The sequence below is a fragment of the Euprymna scolopes genome, chromosome 15 (assembly GCF_053919585.1).
Source record: "Euprymna scolopes isolate OS-2025 chromosome 15, ASM5391958v1, whole genome shotgun sequence".
Taxonomy (NCBI): domain Eukaryota; kingdom Metazoa; phylum Mollusca; class Cephalopoda; order Sepiida; family Sepiolidae; genus Euprymna; species Euprymna scolopes.
Window position 1 is genome coordinate 105863663 of NC_136496.1, and position 25718 is coordinate 105889380.

The 25718-nt window shown below is 34.5% G+C and overlaps 1 protein-coding gene across 1 annotated transcript in view; it reads right to left on the minus strand.

The window, feature by feature from the left end:
- Window positions 1-2054: 2054 nt before the first annotated feature.
- Window positions 2055-25718, minus strand: part of LOC145294210 (hatching enzyme 1.2-like) — a 57004-nt gene continuing 33340 nt past the window's right edge. Inside the window, exons 4-7 of the mRNA XM_080141320.1 lie at window positions 22444-22519; window positions 13697-13823; window positions 7350-7525; window positions 2055-2313 (exon numbers count right to left, since the gene is read on the minus strand). Coding sequence (XP_079997446.1) covers window positions 2093-2313; window positions 7350-7525; window positions 13697-13823; window positions 22444-22519 — 600 coding nt within the window. The 3' untranslated portion in view covers window positions 2055-2092. The remainder of the gene's footprint in view (window positions 2314-7349; window positions 7526-13696; window positions 13824-22443; window positions 22520-25718) is intronic.

Sequence of the window (25718 nt, forward strand, 5' to 3'; positions counted from 1 at the left end):
TCGTCACATAATCAAAAATGATTAACTATTCAGTTTAACACATATAAGTTGTCCGAATGAATGGCTTTAGTAAGCGATCATTCATTAGTACAAAAAAAAGATAATTTGTATAATTTCGATTATTCGGATGACAACCAGCAACCGCGCACGTATGTAAAAAGACTTTCTTTTGTTGATTTTTTTTTCTTGGTCGCACACAGGCGAAAACATATATGTACAAAAGTGCGTGCTTACGTAAAAGACTATGCGCTTCACCGTTCTTATATTTAGTGCTATTATTATAGTGTTTCAACTGATGTAATCTCCGACCTTCTCCAGGTGTAGCTTGTCGAACTCGGAAATCTTTCTGTTGAACTCGTGAATAGGTATGGAATTTCGAGCTGAACTGTTTATTTAATACACCAGGGTAGCGTGCGTGGAAATCTTAAGTAATTAGCAACGTTAGCAAATTAGCAACAGAAGAGTGTCAGTTTAGAACTGAATTTTACTTAATACTTTATCCGTTATGCCACGAGTCATTGCTGATTCCTGAGTTTGACACAATACATCTGAAGAAGGGCAGAGGTTGCATCGACCGAAACTTTGTGAGAATAAGACTAAAGATGAGGACAGTAGTTCGAATAATCCCAACAATGCATATTATCATTCATGTCAAAAATTCAGAAAAAAAAGCAGATATAGTAGAGGAGTGAGAGATACCAAATCTTCAATTGAATTTAAATAAATCCTTGGAAAATATTCACATAAAGAACTCTTTTTCTACCACAACGAAAAATGGCTTTCCTCGTTTATTTCTACGTCTACGTCATATTAGTTGAAATTTCAACGAACAGTGTTTCTTCGCAAAGGATGTCCTCCCGTTATAAATTTCATTTTTAAAAAAATCTGCAGTGCTTTTTCCATAAGCTTATTAATTTTCAGTAAGAGAGTGTCTGTTGTTTTTAGTCTTAGCAGTAGCAGTGGTGATATCATTAAAATAGATAGCAGTAGTTGATCACTTTATGTCATATTTGACAACTCAAGGAAGTTCTAAGTAAAAATTGTAGTAGTAGTAGTAGTAGTATCCTCAATATATCACACACATATTAACTCAAGGAAGCTTATTGCTAAATTTGGTTTAATTCTGCTGCGTAGTTTTTAATCCTATAACGTTTGTTATTTTATCGTCTTAGGTGTAATATTAGTGTTAGTAGCAAAATAGGTAGTAGTAGTAGTAGTAGTAGTAGTATTCCCTTCTCTGAGAATCTGGCAACTCAGAATCTTCACGCTAAATTTTGTGCCAATATGTCGAATATTCTGGAACGAAAATAAATAACAACCGTTCATTAGTTGCGATAAATGGGTGCACGAATAGGAAAGAATCTGATTGGCATACCAGCAAACTCAAGAACACGTGAATATACAAAAACGTGCGGTAATATAAAATCCATGCAACAGCCTTACGAATTATCACCAGAGTGTAACGCGGAAAATTATGTGCAGCTTAATTGCCATATACTATATTTAAATAGCTACAGACACTAGTTTTTCATCCTTTCAGGAATCATCAGTGCAGGGTGTCACGATTAACGCTGGTCGATAGATTCGAACCCGGCAACGAATTTATCTCTGACTCCATTAGCAAGGACCAAATCCATTCAGCCACCGTTAACCGCGAGAAATGCAGTTGAAATTTAAACATTTAACCGGGGTGCTTTAATCATTATATGATGATCGGCGCATATATATATGTGTGTGTGTGTGTGTGTGTGTGTGTGTGTGTGTGTGTGTGTGTGTGTGTGTGTGTGTGTGTGTGTGTGTGTGTGTAGTTAAATGAGATGCGATTGAAGGATGTTAGAGGTTGCATCAGCTGAAGCGTTATGAGAATAACATTCAAGATGCAAACAGTAGTCCGAATAATCCGAATAATCCGAACCATACAAGAGACGAAATCATTCTAATAAAACGTGAGGGGGGGAGCAAAGAAAACAAACGATATGATAGCAAGAAACTCTCGAGATTTAAAGTATTCACGTCAAAATTAGTACTTTTTTTAATACACGCATTAGCGCATATCACCAGGGCATTATTTTTATTATCTCAATAAGTGTAATTAGTTACAGCCATAGAGTTTTCGAATTTCCTTGATGTCGATTGTGCTGAGGCCGTAGCGTTGTCCGATTTTGACGTGACGATTACGCGGGATGATTGTTGGCTTGTGACGATCCTTTGCAAAACTGAAGGCTCCGTAGTGCATCACAGAGCCGTAGTCATAGGGAAATTTTTGGTTGTCGATTTTCGGCGGCAAAACCTTCCTGAAGTTCATTTCCTTCCCTGTAGAAAACAAATTATCGAAACGCATTTTAAATGCCTTTGCCAAGATTAGTCGTACCTGTGGAAATTCCACGGAGTTAAGTCAACATAAATTGCGAAGGTAAGTCATAAAATGCATTAAGACTAAAACATTATACTGGTGGTTTTCCAAAATGCTAAATATATAAAAAAATCATATTAATACACAGGACAAAATTAATGGTTTACGGATGTGAGTAGCCATAACGTTGATCAAGTGATAGAAATAGTTTGGACTTACCTTACAGCCGTCATAGAATGGCTTGTCTCTGCTTGGATCTTAGGAAAAACAAGTGGACGCTGGAAAGAGAGTATTTATGCGTATCGACCGCTTGTGACCGTCGTGATATGCCAGGTTTTAGGAGAGTAGAAAGTGGATCTTAGGTTTACTTTCGGTAATCTCATAACTATTGCTTCTCTGATATTGTCCTTCAGTCTTCACATTCCATGAGCGATGTTTCTGGCAAAGGGGGACGAATTGCTGTTTTCCATCTAACACTTATTGTTGGCTAGTATTTGACTGTGAAATACTATTTTTAGCTCGTTGCATTAAGTGGCTTATTGCCTTATCTAATGCGATTTCAATTTTTAAATTTCCATGAAAGACGAGATTAATTGAAGTTGTTGGAATAATAACTGAACTATAATGATCAGCTTTTAAAACTATATTATTGGCGAAAGGCATGTCTCATAACGAAGTACCAGTGGCGAACATGTTGTTTCAGGGATCAGTTTTGAAAACGGTGTTGTTGGAGAAGATAATACCTCGTAACGAATTCTAGTGGCGTGGACACTATTTTCAACATTAGTACTGAAAACGGTGTTGTTGAAGAATTGTCCACCACGTAATAAAGATCTAGTTGGAAACACGTTGTTGCATTGGATACGGTGTCACATTAGGAAAGGACATTGTTGAATAGTATTTTGGGCAACGCCGGAATTACTGCTGGTTGTGCACACACGCATATGGAGCTGGATGCACATGCGCAAATATTGTGGAAATCTTCAAACCAAGAAATGTCATCTAAAGTCATAACAATTGAAAGAAGAGTGCAGAAGCTTTGAAATCAACATTCTTCAATCGACAAGTTTTGAAAACAGTTATATTGAAATGTGGCATTGGACGAATTTAATAATGGCTAGTGGGATGCGACGTGGAAAATGAAATTCCTATCTAAAGTTTTTTGTAAAATGCCAGACATAAAAAGGAGTCAGAGAGAAGACGGGCACCGAGACGACCAGTTGTCATTTTGTGTCACCCACAAGACTCCACCACGACCCATCTCTCTCTCTCTCTCTCTCTCTCTCTCTCTCTCTCTCTCTCTCTCTCTCTCTCTCCCCATAGCACATTGAGAAAAAATTGAACAGAAAATAAATTGTTATTCCTTTTTATAAACTTGCGTCAAGTGTTTTTTTTTTTTTTTTGTGAAACAACTAATTGTCTTATATACATTCGTCAAGAACATGGAACTCTATTTAACAGATTAAATAGACGACGCGGTTAAAAACTTAAGGACTACAATATAACGTAACAATACCACGTAACAAAATTACACTGATGAGCACATTTGTCCATCAAACAGAAACCTTTCCCCTTCCTTTTTCCCTTGTTTTGTAAGCCCTTCAACTTCCGATCTTGAAATATATATCTGATTACAAATATCTATGTATTAAACACAATGTTTTGTTTGTTTGTATTTTACAAGGAAGTCATCACTTATCAAGGCCCGAATCCCATTCGAGGATAATGGTTAATGAATGTAAGGTGGTAGTGTGGTAATTGTTAATGGCGTAAGTTGGGTATAATTTGATTATTTGAGGAGACGGTTCAACAAGAACTTGTTTACATCGGATTTGAATGCTACCATACTGTAGTCGGTCGGGAAGCAAGACAGCGGAACAGTGTTCCACAGGCGGGCAGTTCTAGGAAAGAAGCTTTATTTGTGGAATCTGCATTAAGATTTAGGCACAGATAAAGAGTGGGAAAAATTGTTGATAGTGTTTGTAGTAAATTTTGTGAAAGTTTGGCAAAGGGAAACAATATAATAGGAAGCGTAGTCAGTGTTATATAATATGGATAGATAAATGTGTTGGTTCGGTACTGTTTTGTTTCTTAGAGACTCTCAGAGCAGTATTCTGTCGTTTTCGTCCATCTATGCGTAGCCGTAAATACTAGACGTTCACATTTATTAAATACAAATTTCCAAGTTTCTTTTATAGAGACACACATGCGCGAGCATGCAATAAAATCTTATCATTAGAACAACATGCCTTTTACGGTTCGCAAGTGTATAGGCGCTATACCTCTCTGGCCAGGATCTCGGCAACCCGTACTTTCTAATCAGCTGACAATAAAGAAGACTCCACTTTCCCTCCCCTCCGCTGGCTTTTAGGAGATAGGGGATGCCTTTGCTAGCCTCACATACGTTTCTGTATCAGACGTCTTCTGCTGAGAAAAGAGCCAACCATTATTTTTTCAATGCTCGTCATCACGTCATTCACGAGATCTCGCCTCTTTTCTAATTATAAAGCAATAGGTTGCAATGCAGTGAAAAATCCTATTAGTATATAGACAATATGTACATGATATATTCGACGGAGTTAAGGTATAAAAATAGGTAACGTAAGCAAATAGTAATGTGTGCAGGTAACTATTGACAATATATAAATGATCCTTTTTTTTTACAAGAGAATCACTACTTATCAATGCCCGAGGACCACTCAAGGATAAGGGTTAAATTGTGGTCACCGGGACAACAGTGTAGCACTCGTTAATGGTGGAATGGTGGGAATTGCGTAATATTTGATTATTTAAGGGGACGGTTCAACAAGAACTTATTTACATTAGACTTGAAGACGACTATGTTGTAGTACGCTGGCAAGTAGGCTAGTTGAACAGGGTTCTATAGGCGGGCAGTTCTAGGAATAAAGCTTTGTTCATGGAATTTGTATTTAGATTTAGGCACAGATAAGGAGTGGGAGAAATTGTTGATGTTGAATTTTAAATGCAATCACTTTAGGATTATAAATTATGGAGATTAGAAAGTGGATCATGAATTTACTCCTGGCAGACTCGTAATTTTCGTTTCCTTATTTTGTCTTCTATTCCTCATATTCCAGAAGTGTTATGCGGGTAGATTTCGATCCGGAAGAAAGTAATTATTCACCCGTTTGTCAGAAACATTCAATGAGATATGTTTCTGACACAGGGATGAATAATCACTGTCTTCTGGATAGAAGTTTATCCATATAAAACTTATCGTTGACTAAGTTTTGACCTTGAGGTGTCTTTAGTTTGTCATATCAAGTGGCTTCATGCCTTGTCTGGAGCGATTTTCATTTTTTAAAAAAGCACATGATCGAAACAGTTTACACTTTATTATGTATCTATTTTCCTTTGTTTATATTCGACAAATATAGCAAGCAATAAAATCATATTGCTACAATGAACTTCATCTATTGTCTCCTCTTGCAAAAAATACTCTGTCAATAAGTTTCCTAAAACAACTGTCAATAAGTTCCCTAAAACAACAACTGTTAATAAGTTCCCTAAACAAAAACTCTAATTGCAAATTTTATTTTCTATAACTGTACGTTGGTGGAGCACAAAACTGCAGGTCTGCTTCCCAGCTGACTATAACCTGGTCGTTTTCAAAACTAATGTAAATAAGTTCTTGTTGAGCTGTTCTATTAACTAAAAAACACTACCCAATTTCCACCATAACCGATTATCTGTAACGTGGCCATTACATTATAATCTTCTCGGACCCACACGTTGCCTGATGCCGTAGAAAAGGAACAAACAAATAAAACAGGGAAGAAATAAAATCATACCCGACATTTTTTAAGTACAACAAAAATGCATTTATTCATGGTTCTTCCAAAACAACGCATTTCATTATTTTTCAAAAGTCTTTCGGTAATGTCGCTAAATAGAGTTTGTGGGTGATATGAGAAAAATAAGACATTAAAAAGGTTTCTTATCTTAAGCTTTAGTTCATGAGGAGTCATTTTGTGTTAAAAGTTCATTTATTTTACCCATCGAAGCTCGAAAAATGCACGATTAAAATATGTAAACATTGCATGAGTAAAAACTCAACATGGCTGACACTTGCAATTTCGTAGACCAAGTAGCAGCCTTGACCTTGCGATCCAAAATCAAGATTGAGTCAAAACAGAACGAACCGACGGGACTTCGGCGAATCTGTTTAGTTCATATCTTTATAAATTTATGTAGAGAGAGCAAGAGGCACAAATAAATTCGGCGAAATACTTTGCTGCATCGTGTGTATTTATTCTACATAATTTTTTTTTATTTAAAATTAAAATTAAATTTTACTTAAAAATAAAAGTTATTTAAAAGTTGCTTAAATTATTTGTCATTCTAAAGTATACAAAAAATGTAGTTTTAAATAAAAATTGTTTTAAAATGGTTTAACATATTTTTCATGTTTTCTCATGCATTTATTCTATGTAAGTGAAAATAAAAGTCGTATTTAGCGACATTACCGTCTTTTCGCACGCATATGTACTTTTTTAAAGTTTCTGTCCCCACCACCTAACGCTGGCGCTAACCAGCACTTTTTCACCCCCGTATTTACAAGTCTATCTTTCCCTACACGCAACATGCTTCTCCTCTCGACCACGTGGTGTATTTTCTCTCCTTTCCTTGTGACGCAAGCTTGCGCACACTTGCAAGTTGCATACGTGCTTTAACGAATGCTGTTGCTAATATTTTCGCTAGCCAGATATCCTTCGACTGCTGCTGATTTTCTCACACGCGTCCATGCACGTTTTGTTACACATCAAGATGCTGTCTTACAGTCTACCCGACAATCATTAATCTTTATCCTTGAATAGCGTATGGGACGTTGAAAAGCGGTGACACTCTCATAATAAAAATGGCTGCGGTGTGTGCTGTTTGTGATTCGATGCGTCAGAAATGAGAACACATGGAATTAACAATTTCTCGTTAGTCGCATAGGCAGTTTTGATATGGGAGTATCTTAATATCTTACCTTTTTTAATGTTGCTGTATATAATTTGGATGTAGTTGTCTCGGTCCGGGCGGCTCTGTTCGTGAAAGAATCCGATAGTGTGAAGAATTTCGTGAATAATTGTTCCTTTGACAAAACACCCATTTCCGAGAGTGAGCTGTTGGTGGGTTCCTTTGAATCCAATCGGACTGTGGCAACTGGAAAATGGAGGCAAATAAAGATGTTGTTTGAACATATTTTTAGATGAGGGTCTGATTTTGTAAGTTTCGTTTATAGCAACGCACGTGTGTAGACCTGAAACAAAATCTTATCATTAGAACAACATACGTTTTACGGTTCGTAGGTTTATTAACGTTATATCTCTCTTACTTATAACTTATTGATTATTTAAGAGTACGGCTCAACAAGAACTAAAATACTTAAAAAAAAATACTTAAGTAGTAGTTAGAACGTAACACTACGGCTTTTATACCCAAAATAAAGTATTACAATGTCTCCCCTCTGTTCACCAACACACATATGCGATAGTTCGAGAGATGGTCGTGGGTAAATGATTAATGACACAGGCTGACAAGCTAGGTGTGCCAAGTTCGAATTCCGTTTTTTTCCACAAAACGACTTTCACTAAAGGATGTTGGCAACCTTCACCTTGTTCCTTACGAGAGCACCTGATGTCTTTCTAAAAGAATTCTCACTAAGAACATATCCTGATTCATAAGAAATCAATAAATGGTGCTCAACTACAACGAAAAAACAATCAACAGTTTTTTTTATTATTGATTAAAAATACAGCCACACATCACCATTCAACACACACACACACACACACACACACACACACACACACACACACACACATATATATATATATATATATATATATATATATGCGCGCACACATATACACATCGCGTTCAAACAAACAATATTCGCCTAATTATATATTTTTTTAATTTTAAGTCGGAAATAATAATTTTGGTTCTTTCTGGTCCTTCCTGTCAATTTAATTCTTGGAGTTATGATTGTTGGTTTTCTCAATTTTCCCAGCAAACGTTGAGACACGGAATTCCCGCATACCGTATAATATTATAAGCTTTTACAGCTCTCCTGAAAAATATCTCAGTTTAAAATGCTTAAGCAGTAGTTAAAAAGTAACACTGTGGCTTTTATATTTGGTTGATGTCAGTTTTATTGGAAAAAACAGTTTATAGAAAAAACAGCTTGTTTTAATTATGATTTTATTATGGAGATGGTGTTTATTTATGATTTTATTATAGAGATGGTGTTTATTTATGACCTTATTATAGAGATGGTGTTTATTTATGATTTTATTAAAAAGATGGTGTTTATTTATGATTTTATTATGGAGATGGTGTTTATTTATGATTTTATCATGGAGATCGTGTTTATTTAAGATTTTATTATAGAGATGGTGTTTATTTATGATTTTATTATGGAGATGGTGTTTATTTATGATTTTATTATATAGATGTTGTTTATTTATGATTATATTATGGAGATGGTGTTTATTTATTATTATAGAGATGGTGTTTATTTATGATTTTATTATGAATATGGTGTTTATTTATGATTTTATTATAGAGATGGTATTCATTTATGATTTTATTATAGAGATGCTGTTTATTTATTATTTTATTATGGAGATGGTGTTTATTTATGATTTTATTATAGAGATGGTGTTTATTTATGATTTTATTATGGAGAAGGTGTTTATTTATGATTTTATTATGAAGATCGTGATTATAACTGATTTTATTATAGAAAGGGTGTTTATTAAGTATTTTATTATAGAGATGTTGTTTATTCATGATTTTATTATAGAGATGGTGTTTAGTAATTATTTTATTCCAGAGATGGTGTTTATTTATGATCTTATTAAAGAGATAGTATTTATTTATGATTTTATTATAGAGATGGTGTTTATTTATGATTTCATTATAGAGATGGTGTTTATTTATGATTTTATTATAGAGATGTTTTTATTTATGACTTTATTATGGAGAAGGTGTTTATTTATGATTTCATTATAGAGATGGTGTTTATTTATAGTTTTATTATAGAGATGGTGTTTATTTATGATTTTATTTTGGAAATGGTGTTTATTTATGATTTTATTGTAGAGATAGTGTTTATTTATGGTTTTATTATAAAGATGGTGTTTATTTATGATTTTATTATAGAGATGGTGTTTATTTATGATATTATTATAGAGATTGTGTTTATTTATGATTTTATTATAGAGATGTGTTTATTTATGATTTTATTTTAGAGATTGTGTTTAATTGCGATTTTATTATGGAGATGGTGTTTATTTATGATTTAACTATACAAATGATGTTTATTTATGATTTTCTTATAAGGTGGTGATTATTTATGTTTTTATTATGGAGATGTTGCTTATTTATGATTTTATTATAGAGATGGTTGTTATTTATGATTTAATTATGGAGATTGTGTTTATTTATGATTTTATTGTAGAGATGGTGTTTATTTATGATTTTATTACAGAGATGCTGTTTATTTATTATTTTATTACAGACATTGTGTTTATTTGTGCTTTTATTATAGAGATAGTGTTTAATTATTATTTTATTATAGAGATGGTGTTTAGTTATGATTTTATTATGGAGATGGTTTTTATTTATGATTTTATTATAGAGATGGTGTTTATTTATGATTTTATTATACAGTTGGTGTGTATTTATGATTTTATTAAAGAGATGGTGTTCATTTATGATTTTATTATGGAGATTGTGTTCATTTATGATTTTATTATAGAGATGGTATTCATTTATGATTTTATTATAGAGATGGTGTTCATTTATGATTTTATTATAGAGATGGTGTTCATTTATGATTTTATTATAGAGATTGTGTTCATTTATGATTTTATTATGGAGATGGTGTTCATTTATGATTTTATTATAGAGATGGTGTTCATTTATGATTTTATTAAATAGATGGTGTTCATTTATGATTTTATTAAATAGATGGTATTCATTTATGATTTTATTATAGAGATGGTGTTCATTTATGATTTTATTATGGAGATGGTGTTCATTTATGATTTTATTAAAGAGATGGTGTTCATTTATGATTTTATTATAGAGATTGTGTTCATTTATGATTTTATTATGGAGATGATGTTCATTTATGATTTTATTATAGAGATGGTGTTCATTTATGATTTTATTAAATAGATGGTATTCATTTATGATTTTATTATAGAGATGGTGTTCATTTATGATTTTATTATGGAGATGGTGTTCATTTATGATTTTATTAAAGAGATGGTGTTCATTTATGATTTTATTATGGAGATGTGTTTATTTATGATTTTATTATAGATATGATATTTATTTAGTATTTTATTATGGACATGGTGTTTTTTATGATTTTATTATAGAGATGGTGTTTATGTATTATTTTATTATAGAGATTGTGTTTATTTATGATTTTATGATCGAGATGGTGTTTATTCATGATTTTATTATCGAGATGGTGTTCATTCATGATTTTATTATCGAGATGGTGTTTATTCATGATTTTATTATGGAGATGGTGTTTATTTATGATTTTATTATGAAGATGGTGTTTATTCATGATTTTATTACGGAGATGGAGTTTATTCATGATATTATTATAGAGATTGTGTTTATTCATGATTTTATTATGGAGATGGTGTTTATTCATGATTTTATTATGGAGATGGTGTTTAATCATGATTTTATTATAGAGATGGTGTTTATCGCATGTGTAGAAAAAACAGTGTTCTATCACACGCACATTGTACTCATGTTTTCAGAAGCAGAGAATTATAATTATCAGTTATCAACTCTTAATTGGATAAAAACTCATATCGGTAGTTTCCTTCGACTAACCACATTGCAAGAAATACTTCAGTGGCGAAAATCCATCCGTTCTATAAGAACCCCAAACACACAAGATTTTTTTTTTTTTTATTTCTTGTCCTTTTCTTTTTAGGATACCCTCTTAAAAGCTAAACTTTACCCCTGACAACGCAACGACGAAAGTTTTTCGCGGACTATTAAACAGAGCGCCAGCAATATACACGGTCTCGCACACAAATTAATGCATATATTTTCTTTAACTCTTCATAACATTCAATGACCAGTTGACCTCCAGAGTCATTTTCTAAATTTTAAGTTTTTTTTCCAGGGTTACGCTAATATAAAAAATACCAAACTTGTGGGGGCCTGTAGTGTATTTTTAAAGTTTTAGTTACAAACGTACAGACAATTGTCCTTTATATAATAGACTAGCCTGGGTTCCCGACGTTGCCCGAGTGTTTCGAGGTGTTTGTTGAGCAAAAAACAGTGGTAGTAGGCAGGCAGGCTCTAACCCATACCGGGAAGAGGGAAAAAAGCGTGAAAAAAGAATGTGACGTCTTTACTGTTGCGTCTATCGCCAAACCGGAAGTGACGAATAATTAAATTAAGGCTAGTCAATCGAAAAAGGGGGTGGCTTTCGAAAATATCGGCGAATAACATGACTCCCCCTGTAGAAAACTGTCCCGTTGAGGGTGAAGGAATTCAAGTTTTTAGCCAATTTTTCGATATTTGTCGTCCGAAGGGTCGAGCTTCAAAACGATATCGATCTCGGGAAAATCCGTCGCCTCTTTCGAAAGTTTTATGCAGACATACAAAGAAACAAACATACATACATACATTTAAATAAACGGGTGAGATTTATATTATAGCCTTTTGTTGTCTTTAATTGTCAATTTTGTATGAATAGAGTTTTCGAAAATGCTCCATGCTCAATATGTGTTAGACGTCTACAAGAAATAATGTTAATCGGTATTTGTTTCAAGTGTCTTGTAGCAGTTACATGAAAAGTTTTTATTTATATATACGCGTAATGTATTGTGTTATGTGGAGTTGTAATTTGGTTGGCGTATTGATACATAGGCGATTAGCATATCACTGACATGCGCACTCGAAGCCTACTGTTTCCGCCTGTTGGGGAGAAGAAATCAGTTGCTCTCTCCTCAATACGTGTTAGATGTTTTACAGTAAAGAATTTTTTAGATGGGGATTGATTAACCGTGTTATTTGGATTCTTTGAACTATTGTTCCCATCTTTGGTGTCATGTTCACAACGTTTCTGTCGATGTAACTTCCAACCTCCTTCAGGTGCATCTTGTCAAGCTCGGGAATCTTTCTGTGTCGGGGGTCTGCACAGAATTTCGGACGGAACCTTTTTTTTTATTCACGGGGGTAGCATGTTCTCGTTCCGTCAGTCATAACTGAATAGAGGTTCTAAGTAATTTGCAATTGTATTTTCGGTCCCTCGCGCTGAAGATTGAACTTTCAACCTCCAGAAAAATTATACTTTTTCAGCTGAATTTTACCAAGTATTAACTGCGCCACCAGTCCTTGCCAAGATACATATGAAGACGGTCGAAGGTTACATCGGCCGAAACTCAAAATGAAGACCGCAGTCCGAAGAATCCAAATAATACAGTAAAGAATGTTGATCAGTATTTGTTTTGATCGCGTATAACGGAAACTAAGCCTTTCCGAACTTGTATACACATCTAGAACATAGTCCAAAAATAGTAGTAGTAGTAGTAGTAGTAGTAGTAGTAGTAGTATCTCGGTTGTCCCAGGCTATGGTACAATAGACTGAGGGTGTTTCCCACTAAATTGTCTACATGACTCTAAGATTTTTCAAATATACAAACGATGATAAAGAATAGCGGTATTGTTAAAACGTAGTAGTATCATGATTATATAGTAATAGTAAAAATAGTATATTTTGATCCTTTAACACAAGTCCAGCAAAAGTCTTAATGTTAAATTTAGTGCAATTTTGTCCAATATTTTTGGATCCTATAAATGTTTATGCTTTTTAGTAGTAACAATAGTGAAAATTATTGTCTTGACAATTTATATACAGAAAGTATGACACACCCGACACCTCAAGAATAATCCGCGTCAACTGAAGATGTATTATTCTGATAGTTTTGTAGGGCCGTATTTGGTAATCAAACAACTCATTCGTAAACTCTGTTCCGCTTGCCTGCTTCCCTCCCAACTTCAACCTGGATGTCTTCAAGTCCAGCACAAACAAATTCCTGATGAACCGCCCCCCCCCTAAGTAATGACACCTTACCAATTCTCCAATACTATTGCTACACTATCCCTTTGATTAGTGTACACACAATAACCCTTATCCCTGAGTGGCCATTGGGCCTTGATAAGTGGTGAACTCCATGTAAAAAAAAATCGACTATAATTGAAAGGCGATTTATTAAATTTAAAAATATATATATAAAACATTTGATTAGTTGAAAATATCGATTTCCCAAGCATTATACTCACCCTTTTCCGCTAACGACTCTTAAAGAATATTTATGGTGCATTTGCCGCGGTACAAAATGGATGCAATTTTTTGTTTTCATCGTGATTTCCTTCATGGCTGACACGATCGCGTGTCTTGAATGCGAAGCTGTTTGTAATCAAATAAACAAAAATATTTTTTAAGATGAGTGATTTCTGATTATCTTTCAATAAGTTTCCAAACATTTTTTGTACAGGCATTTAAAATTGTTGAAGACTCTTTAAAATTCAGTATGTTATTACTATGCATCTTATAAGATGACTGACCAATTTTTATGATTTCAGGTTCAAATGAACAGCCTGAGAAGGAATTGGAATACACTCTATTAAAGCCTGATTGTCACAGCTGATGAATTTCAAAAATGCAGTCTGGACGTGATTACACAATATACAATAAAATTATGTTTGACATAGAAACATATGGAATGCTTCATACTGCGCTTGGACCATCTTGCATGAATCGAGCATCAGTTTTTAAGTAGTATAAGAAATTCAATAAAGTCAGGGAGTATGTGAAGAATGGTGAGAGGTGGTGGAGAAGTAAGGTAGTCAGAACGCCAGAGAAGTTCATGGATAAGGACGGTCTTGTGTCTATAGAGACAATAAGTATACAGTTTAATGTCAGTGTGGGAACTGTGCACATTAATTATTCACGAAAAACTGGAAATGCGAAAGATTTGCATGAAATTTGTCCCAATATTGTTCCATCCTTTTCACAGACTATTTGACAAAGATGAGCATCAACACATTATATTATCATTTTCAGTCCCCCACCCCTAATTTCTGGCTCCCATCTTATCTCGCAATTACTTATAACGTCACCAACTAACTTCGGAAGAAACCCCCCCCCCATCCGATTTTGTTTTATATCATAAGTTGCTTAAAACGTGATTAGTTAAAGTTCAGAATAAAATCACGCTTTCTCTTAACGGTTAATTTAAAAAAAAAAAAAAAAATCTTCTGAACGCTATTAAAAGTTAAATTCTTCACTAGTTTGGAGACGGAATGCGTTGTTGTGATAAGTGATTTTTTTCTCTACTAATTCGCACTTTTTATTTTAAGATTCAAATATTAATAACTACATTTTATTTCAGTATTTATGTATTTCTGTTGTATTAAATGCTAGCTTCTTTTTTTTTTTTTTTTTTCTCGTCCATAAATGTTTATCTACCAAGTTGATCTTAAATATTGTATAATCAATCCATTATATTATCATTTTCAGTCCCCCACCCCTAATTTCTGGCTCCCATCTTATCTCGCAATTACTTATAACGTCACCAACTAACTTCGGAAGAACCCCCCCCCCATCCGATTTTGTTTTATATCATAAGTTGCTTAAAACGTGATTAGTTAAAGTTCAGAATAAAATCACGCTTTCTCTTAACGGTTAATTTAAAAAAAAAAAAATCTTCTGAACGCTATTAAAAGTTAAATTCTTCACTAGTTTGGAGACGGAATGCGTTGTTGTGATAAGTGATTTTTTTCTCTACTAATTCGCACTTTTTATTTTAAGATTCAAATATTAATAACTACATTTTATTTCAGTATTTATGTATTTCTGTTGTATTAAATGCTAGCTTCTTTTTTTTTTTTTTTTTTCTCTCGTCCATAAATGTTTATCTACCAAGTTGATCTTAAATATTGTATAATCAATCCATTATATTATCATTTTCAGTCCCCCACCCTTAATTTCTGGCTCCCATCTTATCTCGCAATTACTTATAACGTCACCAACTAACTTCGGAAGAACCCCCCCCATCCGATTTTGTTTTATATCATAAGTTGCTTAAAACGTGATTAGTTAAAGTTCAGAATAAAATCACGCTTTCTCTTAACGGTTAATTTAAAAAAAAAAAAAAAAAATCTTCTGAACGCTATTAAAAGTTAAATTCTTCACTAGTTTGGAGACGGAATGCGTTGTTGTGATAAGTGATTTTTTTCTCTACTAATTCGCACTTTTTATTTTAAGATTCAAATATTAATAACTACATTTTATTTCAGTATTTAATTTATGTATTTCTGTTGTATTAAATGCTAGCTTCTTTTTTTTTTTTTTTTTCTCTCGTCCATAAATGTTTATTTATCTACCGAGTTGATTGCAAAAATAGATTACCTAATTGTACTCATTTTTAGTTCGTGGGAGGGGAATCTATCACCATACTTTCCCTTAAACAGGTCCGTTGGACTTTTATTAAGTACAATACTTAATAGTTATTTTTTATTTTTTATTTATTTATTTATTTTTTTTTTTTTTTTTTTAATGGAGAGTAGAAAACGCATTGTGGATGCGTTATCGGCAGCTCCTGTTACTCTCGCTTCTTCTTATTTGTCCCTCAGTCCTCATTTTTTAAATGAGTGATTTTTCTGACAAAGGGAGAAGAAAAAGCTGTTTTCTAGGTTGGCAGTATTTTTGCGCGAACAGTTGGCAGAGTTTGTGGAAATTTTCTGTTTCTATGTCTATCCTTGTAGCCATGTCACTAGTAAGGGTGCTAGAGGTAAACGTTTTGTCTGGGCTGACGTTATCCGCCTGATAGTCAGGGACCCGAACCTTGGATTAACCACTAAGGAGGCTGTCCTATCAGCAGGTGCAAAGTACTGGGGCTGCTGTATTGCCATTTGGTGAATGGAATCTGGACCATGCAGTAGCTTCTGGTGGGGCCTCTCGATGCCATACTAGTGGGTAATTGTTACGGCTTTACCTTATCATGTGGTACAAAAAAAAAAAATTCTTCGTTTCTTTTTCTCTCTTTGTTTCCCCTCTCTGTCCTGCTCTAAGTAAATCTGTCGACCTAGTCCACAAATTCCAAAATTTCATCATGATAAGTTTCAAGAAAAAATACACGATTAAACCCGGTTCTCCAACTTCCAACGTAGACCCCTACTACCATGTCTCCTTCTCCAACATCAGGGGTCTACGTTCTAACCTTCCAGAGGTTGAAACCCAATTACAGGAGACTAAACCAGACCTTTTATTTTTAAGTGAAACTGGCATTGGACAGGCTATTTCCCTAGATGAGTTTGCAATTACAGGATACTCTAACTTAACTTCTAAATCTGACCCCCAAGATCGCCATGGGCATGGAATATGTGCCTATATTAAAGATAGCTTTCCATGTGGGAGGGACATCTCCAGGGAAGATCCTAACTTACCCTATATGTGCTTCCGGGTTGCTTTAGCTCACACTACTGCATTTATATTTACTCTCTATCGCCCCCACAACAGCGGAGTTACTATCTTTCAAAGCATATCTGAGAAAATTGACCAAGTCCTTTCTACTTATCCTTCAGCTAACATTCACGTATGTGGAGACTTCAATGTTCACAACGTCGAATGGTTGACCCACTCAAACAAGACCGATGATGAGGGGAGGTTCTGTCATGATTTCTCCATTGCCTATGACCTCACTCAGATTGTTCAGGAACCTACCCGTGTGCCCGATAATGACGGCCAGTATGCGAGCCTACTAGACCTTTTTCTCACAACTTGCCCTGAACTATGTTCAGTTTCTGTTCTGTCGCCTCTTGGATCTTCCGACCACTCTGTTGTATCAATTAAGATAAAAATGAAATGTAATAAGTCCCCAGACGTACCACTTCATCGTACAGTATATCGATACACTAAGGCTGACTGGGATAGCTTCCGTACATTTATATCTGATCTACCTCTGCATTCCATGTTTAAAAAGGATGTGTCCTCTATAGTATTAGACCTAACTGAATGGTTAATTGTAGGTATTGACCATTTCATACCCTCTAAAAAGTTTCAGCTAAAACCTAACAGCCAGCCATGGTTCTCTCCAGAATGTGCTGCTGCCATTGCGCACAGAAATCACTTTTTCCACTGCTTCAAACGTAATAGATGTATGGAAACTAAAGCCGTTTTCAGGACTGCCAGCAACCATTGTAAGAAAGTAATAAGGAACGCAAGAGAGTTGTATGCTCAATCTGTTAAGTCCAAAGTAGCTGAGCAGCGGCTTGGTTCCCACCAGTTTTGGCAAATAGCAAACAGAATCCTGAACAGAAGCGTGTGCTCCATCCCAACTATTATCAATGGACCTGAGGTAATCTCGTCAGCATCAGACAAAGCCAAACTCTTTGTCAAGAACTTTGCAGCTAATTCTACCCTTTGCGACCAAGACCGCCAACCCCCAATATTTCCTCCTGTATCAGAAAACACGCTATGTGATATACGTATATCTGTACGTGATGTTGCCAAGCTAATCAAAAACCTTGATTCCAGTAAAGCAACTGGCCCTGATGGTATTCCAATTATAGTACTCAAAAAACTTCAACCTGAACTAGCGCCCATACTTACAAAACTGTTTAAACGTTGTCTTAAGGAGAATAGTTTCCCATCTCCCTGGAAAATCTCATCAGTATGCCCTGTATTTAAGAATTCAGGTGATCGCTCACCCCCTCTCAGTACAGGCCAATAAGTCTCCTGTGCGTCATGAGTAAGTTGCTAGAATCTGTGTTAAATACAGAAGTAATCAACCATCTCAACAAAAATAACCTTCTTAGTGACACTCAATATGGTTTCCGTTCTGCTAGATCTACAGCAGATGTCCTTACAGTTATATCGCATAGGATTAGCAAATCTCTCGACGGTGGCAATCTTTCTAGGGCAATTGCTCTTGACATATCTAAAGCCTTAGATAGGGTATGGCATAAAGGTTTACTTCATAAGATCGCTAGCTATGGCATAGCTGGAAAAGTCTTCTCAATTATTAAATCATTTCTTTCTGATAGGTTCATAAGAGTAGTAGTTGAGGGGCAAAAATCAGAAGCTCACAGTATTAATGCCGGTGTCCCTCAGGGATCCATCCTGGGCCCAACTCTTTTCCTGATCTACATTAATGATCTTCCAAATCATATCCTTACATCATTTGTAGACATTTATGCTGACGACACTACCATTTATGGTACCACATCTAAGACAGTAAACGAGCAAGTACTCTCCAATTCTCTCTCCTCTGATCTTGAGCATGTAGTACAATGGGGAAAGGAGTGGCTGGTTACTTTTAATGCATCTAAAACCAAGCTTCTCTCTTTACATCATCAACATTTTAATCCACATTTGTCATCAATTGAAATGAATGGCTCTCGTCTTCAGGAGGCCTCAAGTTTTGACAAGCTTCTGGGCTTGACCATTACTCCTGATCTTAAATGGAACACGTATATCAAATCTGTTGCCAAGGCCACTGGAAAAATGGTGGGATCTTTCTATCGATCCAGTAGATATCTCACTGCTGATGCTATTCTCTATCTATATAAGAGCCAGGTACGTCCAAGGATGGAATACTGTTGCCACATCTGGGCAGGAGCTGCTAGAAAGGACTTGTCCTGCCTTGATAGAGTTCAAAATAGACTTCGTAGCCTCGTAGGAGATGTCCTTTTCTCCTCCTTACAACCTCTATCTCACAGAAGAGATGTTGCGAGTTTGTCTCTGATGTATCGTTATTTTCATGGAAAGTGTTCGACTGAGCTTCAATCTATGGTCCCCCCTCGCCAAACTTTCACAAGAAACACTCGTCTAGCTGTAAACACTATCAATAATTTCCCCCACTCTTTATCTGTGCCTAAACCTAAACATAGATTCCATGAACAAAGCTTCTTTCTTAGAACTGCACGCCTGTGGAATTGTCTTCCGTTTTCCTGCTTTCCGGCTGACTACAATATGGTTGTGTTCAAGTCTAAGGTAAATAAGTTCTTGATGAGCCGTTCCATATAAGTTATTAAATTTACCAAATTTTCATTACTAATGATTACTATATTGACCAACTTCTACTGTACACTCTTTAACCCTTATCCTTGAGTGGCCTCTGGGCCTTGATAATGTGGTGATGCCTTTGTAAAAAAAAAAAAAAAAAAAAAAAAACTTCCTCACCTTGCTCCCTGTGACTTTTGATTATTCCCTAAGTTCAAGCAAAACCTTAGAGGTTGTCGTTATGAGACAATTGAGGAGATGTAAACGGCTGTGATGAGGGTCATTGAAACGCTTACACAATAGGACTCCCATAAGGCCTTCCAGAAGCTTTTGGAACAGTACAAGAAGTGCATTACAACCGGGGGAGATTACTTCAAAGAGGACTAGGGTTTCATGTGTGTACTATCAATAAAAGTGCCAATACCCATAAAGTCTGGAAACTTATTGAAGGCGCCTCGTAAAATAAATTAAGAAATGGATAAACCTTAATTAAAACGACTTCTAATTTTCAGTTATTTTAAAAGTTCTAACCTCTCAATGATTCCATCTGAACAACTTTTTCTCTTTAAAAATATATTTCTTTAAAGATTGGGTCTTTCAAAAGTTTGGGGGCTGCATATTTTAATATTCTAATTGGATATTAGACTCTTTCTCCAACGTGTGTACATGAATAGACCAAAAGAAAATGTCACCCACTCATAACAAAAGGCATTATTCTAGAATATGGAAACGACTTGTTTACAAAGTTTCAATCATGTTCTATTTTTATGATACCATCTTCCCAGACATTATCTCCTCCTTTGGAGGTAGAGTAGTTTCTGATATCTTGTCATGAGACCATAAATTTGCTTTATCGCTGTTCAATACTTGAAAAAAATCTATATACTTATAAAAGTGAGAATGTCTGTGAGGTCACTTCTCAACCTATATACTCAACGAATTTTTGATCCACAGACTTGAAATTTGATACATAGGATATTCAGACATGTGAGCAAACTTTTAATTCGATTTTACTCAGGAAAAAAGGGCTACTAAGGGGTAAAAATTGACAAAATGGTACTTGGGGTTCATCGGATTATCTGTTTGTTAACTGTTTTACGACTGCGCATGCGCGATCGTGAATCATGACAGCTTCTTTATGTTAAGAAGAGGTAGGTTTGTAAACACATTTTTAAAGCAAGTTGGTCTAATGATTATCGTACTTGACTAACTGACATATATATATATATATATATATATATATATATATATATATATATATATATATATATATATAATGGGCGACTTTCTAAGAAAAACACCGGATCTCCGAGGCGAAGACGTTAACCTTAATATCGTAAAAAAAAAACAACAACAACAACAAAAACTACGTAAACAGATAAACGATAAAAAACTAAACAGCAAATTGTCTACGCCATCATAGCGTAATGGGTTAGGGCGCTGAACTGAAATACATAAGGTCTGGGGCTCGAATCCTAACAATAGTCAAGCTACACTGAAAAGGAGTAGGGCTCCGAAACACGCGTGTCCGTAGATTACTGTTTTAGAAATTATATATATATATATATATATATATATATATATATATATATATATATATATATATATATATATATATATATAATTTGAGGTTGCTATTTTCCAAAGGTAGGGAAACCAGTAAAATATAACGAGGTTCATACAAGAGTGTTCAGTACAGAAGTAGAGCATGTTACATTTGTCTTTACATAAGCAGTAGTTTGTTGCTACACAGTTGCCTGGTGAGGTCTCTAGTTAGTAAATACTAGTAGACCGAAACATGCTCATGACTGTGTAGCAACAAACTGTTGCTTATGTAAAGACAAATATATATATATATATATATATATATATATATATATATATATAAAGGGTGTTAGAACAGTAGTCTAAAGAGCAGATTATATTTTATTGTAATAGTAAAATCACTAATTTAATTAAAATACAAGAAAAAAATTGCTCGTTATAATACAGATATATAATAAGTTCGATAGGCAAATATCCTAGAGCTACTTTAATATTTAGTAATATGATTGATAATTTAAAATTAAAATTAAAATTAAAAATCTGTTTCATAAGAAGGAAAACAACAAAGTCAATAATTTGTACGATCGTTTCGGAAACGATGTTTTTATTGCGATAGACATTAAGTCATGGACAATAATTTTGACATATAGCTTTGTTTTTTTGTTTTTTTGAAACAAAGTCTCTTTATCAGATAAACCCACCCAATACTTTTGTTGATGAGGAGACTTTGTTTAAAAAAAATATATATATGTCAAAATTATTGTCCATGACTTAATGTCTATCGCAATAATAACATCGTTTCCGAAACGATCGTAAAAATTATTGACTTTGTTGTTTTCCTTCTTATGAAACAGATTTTTAATTTTTATTTTGAATTTGAATTTTAAATTATCAATCACATTACTAAATATATATATATATATATATATATATATATATATAGTCTGTTGATATTTCTATTTAATGTTTGATTAGGATTGTGTATAGCGACATTAAAGCAAAGTTGATTTATCTTAATTGAGTATGGCATATATTATTAAAAACAGATATACCAACATAATACCATCGAATCGAATCGTGTACGGAGCTTAATAGTTTCGCTTTATTATACATCGGTACGGCATAATCGCGTTGGAGCATCGGTTCTCGTTAAATCACGCGGAACCGAACCAGTACCAGCTGCATGATCATTTAAGAATGGCAGGCGCTGAATGTAATATTCCCATGACTGGGGTATACGTGCAGCTCTGAACTTTATCAGATGAAGCAGGCATTGTTTGCCCTAATAACATACAAGATGTTACCGGTTCGGTTCTTTTATTGATTAGACATTTATGTAAAAATAGACAATACAAGATATACAGAAAAGAAGAAAGAAAGAAAAAATAGACAAAATGAGGAAGGAATATTTGAAACTGTTCATCATTTATTGAGGATACTGAGAATCTAAAAAAGGCAAAGAATAAAATGTACTTACAAAAATGTCTAGAGATGCTGTAGGGGACGACACGTCTCGGCCATAAATATTGCTTGTTTCCAATTGCATTGCGGTTCTAAAAGGATACAAACATAACGTAGGGTTTCATCAAACAATGATTTCATAACAAGTGGCATGTGATCTCTGTACAAAAGCGTTGTGAATTTATTTTATTCAACCGAAGTGTAACATTTAAGAGAAAAAAAAGCCGTTATTATTATGAATAAAGCTGTTCAAAAAAGTTTTGTTTTATTTTCAAGATGAAATTTTAAACCGAGAAAAACTTTTATATTATAACCGTTTATTATATTACATTATGTATTTCTTGAAAAGGCAGGCTCGAACCCGTACAGCGAAGGAGGAAAAGAACGTGAAAAAAAACGTGATATCTTTGCCGTTGCGTCCATGATCAAACCGGGAGTGGCGAAGGTTTAAATTAAGACTAGTCAATCCAATCGAAAAGATTACTTTCGAAAATATCGGCGGAAAAAGCGACCCCTCCTTGTAGAAAAGTTTCCAGTGGAAGGTAAAAGAATTAATGTTTTTAGCCAAATTTTCGATATTTGTCGTCCGAATGGTCGAGCTTTAAAACGATACCAGTCCCGTTAAAATCTGTCGCCTCTGTCGAAAGTTTTAGGCAGACACACACATACATACATACATACATACATACATTTAAACAGACAGGTGATATTTATATAATAGATGAGATATTCTTGTATAGTGATGGAATAAAACGGCCGAAATAATCAAAACAAATAAATTCACTCTTCTTTCCTCTGTTTCCCCCTCTCGGAAATAAAGGACCTAATTACCTTTTTTAAATAAGTTGAACAACTGATTTAATTTTAACAGAATAAAGCAGATAATGATATAACATATGTTTTTTACAAATTTTAACTGGTTATCATACTTGTAACAGTTTATTATGAAACAGACGAAAATTAAGATGATTTTAAGTTCTAATTCCGTGACGTCTTTTGTGTTTCGTTATTGATTCCTCCTTGCTGTGTTCTTTTATCATGACGTGAAATTTTTAAAAAGCGGGAGGCGGATCTGTTACGATGTACACCTCCTGTTATACATTAATTTAATACGCTGTTCTTTTTGATGGTTATTGTTCACGAATATTGCTCTGGCCACGTGTAGAGTTTACAAAATAAACAACTTGAAAGAAACAATACAGCGGTATGTAATCTTTCACCTGATTATTAAGATTCCCCCATAGCGTCTATTATACACAGATTATTACATGGCGGGATGTATTTGAAAAAGATACAAAATGCCAACATCTGTTGCCAGTGTTCCAGTTGCACATCAAGTCATATGACGATATTTCGATATTCTAGGAAGAATTTAGCATCTTTTGTAAAGATTTCTGATGCGGTTTCCCTTTGAATGTTTTTTCTATGGAGCATTTTACTTAGAAAACAAATTATAAATCTATCATATAAATCTCACCTGTCTGTTTAAATGTATGTTTGAATTTATGTATGTATGTATGTATGTATGTATGTATGCATGTATGTCTCCCACTTTATGGTTTTTTGAATCAGAGATTTGCTTCTCCTAGAAAGGTTGCCTTCATCACGGCTTACATGAGCCCTCTCCACCCCAACACACACATACATACACACAAACCCACACGGTGCTAGTTGGCCGTTGACCCTGAAAAAGGGTTCATTCGCCCTTTTTTTTTTAAAACCATAAAGTGAGAGACCAGTAGCCGCATTCAGCTGGTCTGCAGTTTAACTTGTTGCTGGCTATCTTGCTCTTGCTTGTTGCTGGATCTCAACATTTTGAACCGAGAGAGAGACTTAGCTGTCGTACAAAGCTAAGACTCTGTAACATCATCTTTGTATAGATACTCCCTCAGGGATTTGTCTATAAAAATGGTCCTGTGGCGAGAGAAGTCATTTTTGGGCTCATGGAATTTAAGTGTCTGAGGGAGTGGCACTCGTCTGACAAGACGTTGCAATCACCATGCATGTATGTATGTATCGCAAAAACTTTCGACAGTGGCGACAAATTTTCACGAGATCGGTATCATGTTGGAGCTCGACCGTTCGAACGACAAATATCGAAAAATTGGCCAAAAACATTCATTCCTCCACTATCCACAGGGCACTTTTCTACAAGGAGGGGGTCGTTTTTTTCGCCGATATTTTCAAAAGTAACCCCCTCTTTTCGATTGGATTGTCTAGCCTTAATTTAAAACTGTTTCACTTCCGGTTTGGCGATGGGCACAACAGCTAACGTGTCATGTTTGGGGGGCACTTTCTTTTCTTCCTTCGCAGTACGGATTCGAGCCTACCTGCCTGCCTACTACGACTATTTTTTTTTTTTTTTGTTGCAATTTCCCTCTTTTTGTTCAACCAACACCCTTATACATACCTCAACTTTCTTTTCCGCCTTCGCGCCACTGGTTCGAGCCTGCCTGCCTACTAGAACTTTGTATTTGTATTTTTTTTGCTCAACACACACCTACAAGCACCCGGGCAACGACGGGCACCCAGTCTAGTCTAAAATAAATATTGATTAACTTTAAATTAGTGTTAATTTACAAAGAGGAAAGAAAACAATCTACACCCATCATGATTATGACGACGGCTGTTACAAATGAAAAAGGAAAGAGAGAAAGAGAAGCAGACGGACTCTACACACCGTTGTTAGTTCTACAACTGATATTTGTTTACAAAGGAGTCGTCATTTATCAAAGCCCGGAGGCCACTCGAGTATAAGGGTTAATGACGATACGGTAGTCAATGGGACAATATTGCAGTCATTGTTAGTAGTGGAAATTTGGTAAATTTGATTACTTAAAGGCATGGCTCATCAAGAACTTGTTTACATTAGACTTGAAGACGACTAGAACTAATATTACCCGGAGACGTGTTATAATAAGACATGTTTGAAGAATTCTTGTTAAAATTATTTATTTAAAAAAGTAGATGACTTAAGCGCCATCAGCTATAATTGAAACCGAAACCAAAACTTGTGAAAAATTCTTGGTAAAATTATTTATAAAAAAAATAGATGTAAACTATAATCGAAACCGAAACCAAAACTTATAAAGAATTCTTTGTAAAATTATTTATAAAAAAATAGATTACTTAAGCGTCATGAACTATAATCGAAACCGAAACCAAAACTTATGAAGAATTCAAAATTATTAAAAAAAAAAATGGATAACTTAAGCGCCATCAGCTATAACCGAAACCAAAACTTATGAAGAATTCTTGGTAAAATTACTTATTACAAGAAATAGAAGTCCA